The sequence below is a fragment of the Gekko japonicus genome, unplaced genomic scaffold (assembly GCF_001447785.1).
Source record: "Gekko japonicus isolate JY-2015 unplaced genomic scaffold, Gekko_japonicus_V1.1 scaffold885, whole genome shotgun sequence".
Lineage (NCBI taxonomy): Eukaryota > Metazoa > Chordata > Lepidosauria > Squamata > Gekkonidae > Gekko > Gekko japonicus.
This window is the reverse complement of record NW_015167564.1, coordinates 662,867-666,718: the sequence shown is the minus strand read 5'-3', so window position 1 is coordinate 666,718 and position 3,852 is coordinate 662,867. Positions and strand designations below refer to the sequence as shown.

Genomic DNA, 3,852 nt, shown 5'->3' with positions numbered 1-3,852 from the left:
TCTACTTTCCTTGTGAGACTTATGGGAGAGAAGTGGGGAGAAGCAGTTGAAGAAAATGGCATAAGGTAAAGGTTCCCTTGCTCAAAAGCCAGTCGAATCTGACTCTAGGGTTGCGGTGCTCATCTCCGTTTCCAAGCCGAAGAGCCAGCGCACGGAACGCTGTTACCTTCCCACCAAAGTGGTCCCTATTTATCTACTTGCAATTTCTTGCTTTCGAACAGCTAGGTTGGCAGGAGCTGGAACTAGAGATGGGAGCTCACTCCATCATGCGGCACCCGGGTCTCGAACTGCTGAACTACCGACCTTCCACAGCCTGCAGTTCAGCGTCTTAACCACTTCAGCCACCACAGCTCCGCAGTAGGAGCAGTATGGAATCCCAGAAGGGAAGGAAGTCTGCACCGGTGAAACTGAAAAGACTTCCCAACACATGTATAGGGTTAGAATGTGAAAAAAGCCATTCCCAAATATATACAAAGGAAAAATTATTAGTGTCAGACCAAATACGTGTAGTAGTTCAGCCTCAATCGGACCATAACATGTAAGAAGACTGAAATGTGATTATAAACTTTCCTTCCTCATTGGGCATCAATCAGTTTAAAAAACCTTAATGTAAGTGCATTTAAAATTACATTGCTGACTTGTACACATGCATACCAATGGTGGAAGAGAAGCTCAAAAACTCTTTAGGTGACGAGTGCAATCTTTTGATATAGTGTAGAGAATAGTTTGTGCTGCTTAGAAATATTATTGTAGTGGCATGCAGAGTAGCAAAAATGTATTTATGTTAGAATGTGTCCTTTCCCCCCACCCACAAACATTTGCACACACCAGTGCTTATCTCCCCTTGTTCCTAGAGCTGGGCTGAGTGTGGCTCTCACCTCCCGGAAGGCATCCCGCAGTTCTTTCACCCCAATCATGTCTGCAGTTTCTGCCAGCATCTTGGGGCCCATCAGATCCACAAAGTCTTCAAAATCTACCTTTCCACCAGCTGTAGATAGAGAAAGACCATTTCAGAACTGGGCAGCACCAGGTTATTATACCAAGAGCTGATTCAGGCTCTTTCTGCGCCCGTCTGTTTTCCCACAGCCATGTTGGAACATTAATCTCCCTCTGCGTGGCATCCCACTGACACTTTCCTTGGGCATCAGGTTATTTTGGAGCTTCTGCTTAGTTTTATGGCCGTTCAGCATTGACTTCGCAGTCATTACGGCGTTGCCCCGGGGTATCTGAATGTGGTTTTGGAGCGGACCTTTTGCCTCTTCCGCTTCCGCTTCGGAGGGAATAATAAGACAACTTGATGTGGCTTTAGTCATCTCTGCCCATTCCCCTTTCCCTTTCCCTATTTCTGCTTCTATTTAATTTCCACCTAGCACACAAGTTGCAGGGCAGGTAGAGGGGCAGCCTGGGGAGTTTGACGCTTCTAGCTTGCAGGCGGGGCGTTTGACACACTCCTCCCCCTGCCCCTTTGCACAGTGGAACCTAGGGAGGGATGCCCCCTCCACAGGTCACAAGTGACATTAACCACAATTAAGCAAAAAATGCAGGTTTTGGTTGTAGATGCAGAATGCATACACAAAAATAAACTGGAGAAAAAAGAAGAGTGCAGAGAGCAATGATACGAAATACGAAGTTAACCTTAGAGTCTCGACTGCCTGGATTCTCTGGAGTAAGCTACAGTGAGCTGTTAGTGCAGAAAGGCCTCAGTCATAAACAGGGCTTCTTTCAACCTATGCTGTCATTTCCTTAACTTACAAACCACACTGTCTTGTGGACACTTTATAACAAAGGACTCTGACTTCCATGAATGCAAATCACCAGTGGGTTCATTCCAAACTGGCTATGCATTGGTGATTTGTCCTTGGTAGCAGTCAAAAAGTTTATCTCTTCTTAACTATCACCCAGATATTTTCTTGTAATCCAAACTCCTCTGTAGATAAGTGATGCTTCTCTTGCTGTAACATATCTGCACTATAAACTTCAAAGGTTATCAGTGGGAGACTGGCAATGTGCAGAAGCCCTTCTGGATAGGAAGGATACAGACATGCACATTAACAGATTTTCTGGACTGAAAGATCTGCACCAGTTACCTCTCTGTTCTCAGGCACAATTCAGAGTGCTGATTCTTACTTTTAAGGCCTTAAATGGCTTGGGACCAGGGTATCTGAAGGACCAATTCCTCCCATACTATCTAGCCCACCAGTTAAGATCAGTTCCTCAAGCCCTGATCTCTCTGTGCCTGAGCCTTCGTAGGTGAGGCAGGTGGTACCTAGAGACAGGGCATTCTGTGGTGGCACCTCACCTCTGGAATGCCCTCCCCTGAGGCTCACTTGGTGCCTACTTGACTTTCTTTCATGCACCAGGCTAAAGCACACCTTTTGGGCCAGATTTTTAATTAGAGGTTTTATCTTAGTAGCTTTTTAAAGGTCTATTCTGTTTTATGGACAGTTTTTATGCTTTGTGTTAAATGGCTTGTTTTTATAACGTTACACTGTAGGGATGGGCACGAACCAGGAAAATGGTGGTTTGCTGGGGTTTGTGGTTCATTTGTGTAATGTACTCCGCCATTACCACGTGCGCGACCGTTGGGCCATGCGGTCAAGCACAAGCACAAAGCTTCGTACATTTAGAACAATAGCCAAGCGGATCCTAGCCCGCACCAATCAGAGGGCCAGGTCCGCAGCCGAGAGCCTATGGGACTCTCGGCTTCTGTAAGTTTCTGAGTACTTTTCACTGGCGACGAAGGTGGGATTCTACCCTTCCTGAACAGACCCGGAGGAGACCAAGCAGCACCGAGCACCGATTGCACCGCCGCAGCAGCCCCGCCGCTCGCCGGAGATCAACGCTCCATCGCACAACATCTCGCTCCGTAACCACCAGCATCTCACCACGCCGCGCTCACAAGCTCAGGGCCAGCTCAGCCTCCCTGCACCGTGCCTTGCCTCGTCACACCGCTCCTCGCTACGATTCGCGGCTCCCCGCTTCGTTTAGCATCAGCCAGATCGGCCGCGACTCGTCACGCCGCGCTCCTCGTCTAAGCCAGCCTGCCGCCTCGTCTCTTCGCTTCATCTACGGCTTCACATCGGCTAGCCTTGCCGATTCCCTGCAGCCCGCCTCACAGCCTCGCCACACTTCACCAGCCGCACCTCGTCAGCTCACCTCGCCGTCAAGCGCAACTGCGACCATGCGCACACGCCAAGATGTCGGAACCAGGCTCCTCCTCCTCCTCCACTTCATCCACTCCTTCGGGTGCCGCCGCCTCAGCCGCATCCGCCGGGATCTCTCATGAGGGCATCGCTCCCTTCGACCTTGCACACCCCGAGCGATGGACCACTTGGGTGATGATCCTCAAGAACTACCTCGCATGTTTACGGGTCACCGACGCAGGTATGAAGAGGTCCCAGTTCATACGCCTTTGTGGGATGGATACCCTCCTCCTCCTGCAGGACCTGATATCACCCAAGGAAGTAGAGAGGGAGAGCTTTGATGACCTCATCGCAGCCCTCACTGCTCACCTCGTCCCGAAGCCCACAAAGTTTGCGGAACGCATGGACTTTTTCGCTAAAGTCCAAGGCCCGGAGGAGAAAGCTGCCGATTTCCTAGCAAGCCTTCGAAAGGCCACCACGCAGTGCGCCTTTCCCAGCCTGGAAGACACACTGCTCAACCAGTTCTTGGGGGGCCTTCGAAAGGCAAAATTGAGGAGGCGTCTGATTAGAGAGGACAACCTCACGCTGGCACAGGCTTTAAAGGATGCGGCGGCTTTCAAAAAAGCGCACCCAGGACGCAGCGGACACCAGGTCCATTGCACCGGAGCCGTCTCAGACTCGGCCGACTCCGAGGACGACGAGGTCTTGA

At 50.3% G+C, this 3,852-nt stretch overlaps 1 protein-coding gene across 1 annotated transcript in view; it reads right to left on the bottom strand.

Annotated features, from left to right (window-relative positions):
• Window positions 1-3,852, bottom strand: part of LOC107112618 (calcium-binding protein 2-like) — a 15,977-nt gene that overhangs the window by 2,290 nt on the left and 9,835 nt on the right. The window contains exons 4-5 of the mRNA XM_015413801.1: window positions 2,088-2,096; window positions 879-988 (exon numbers count right to left, since the gene is read on the bottom strand). Coding sequence (XP_015269287.1) covers window positions 879-988; window positions 2,088-2,096 — 119 coding nt within the window. The remainder of the gene's footprint in view (window positions 1-878; window positions 989-2,087; window positions 2,097-3,852) is intronic.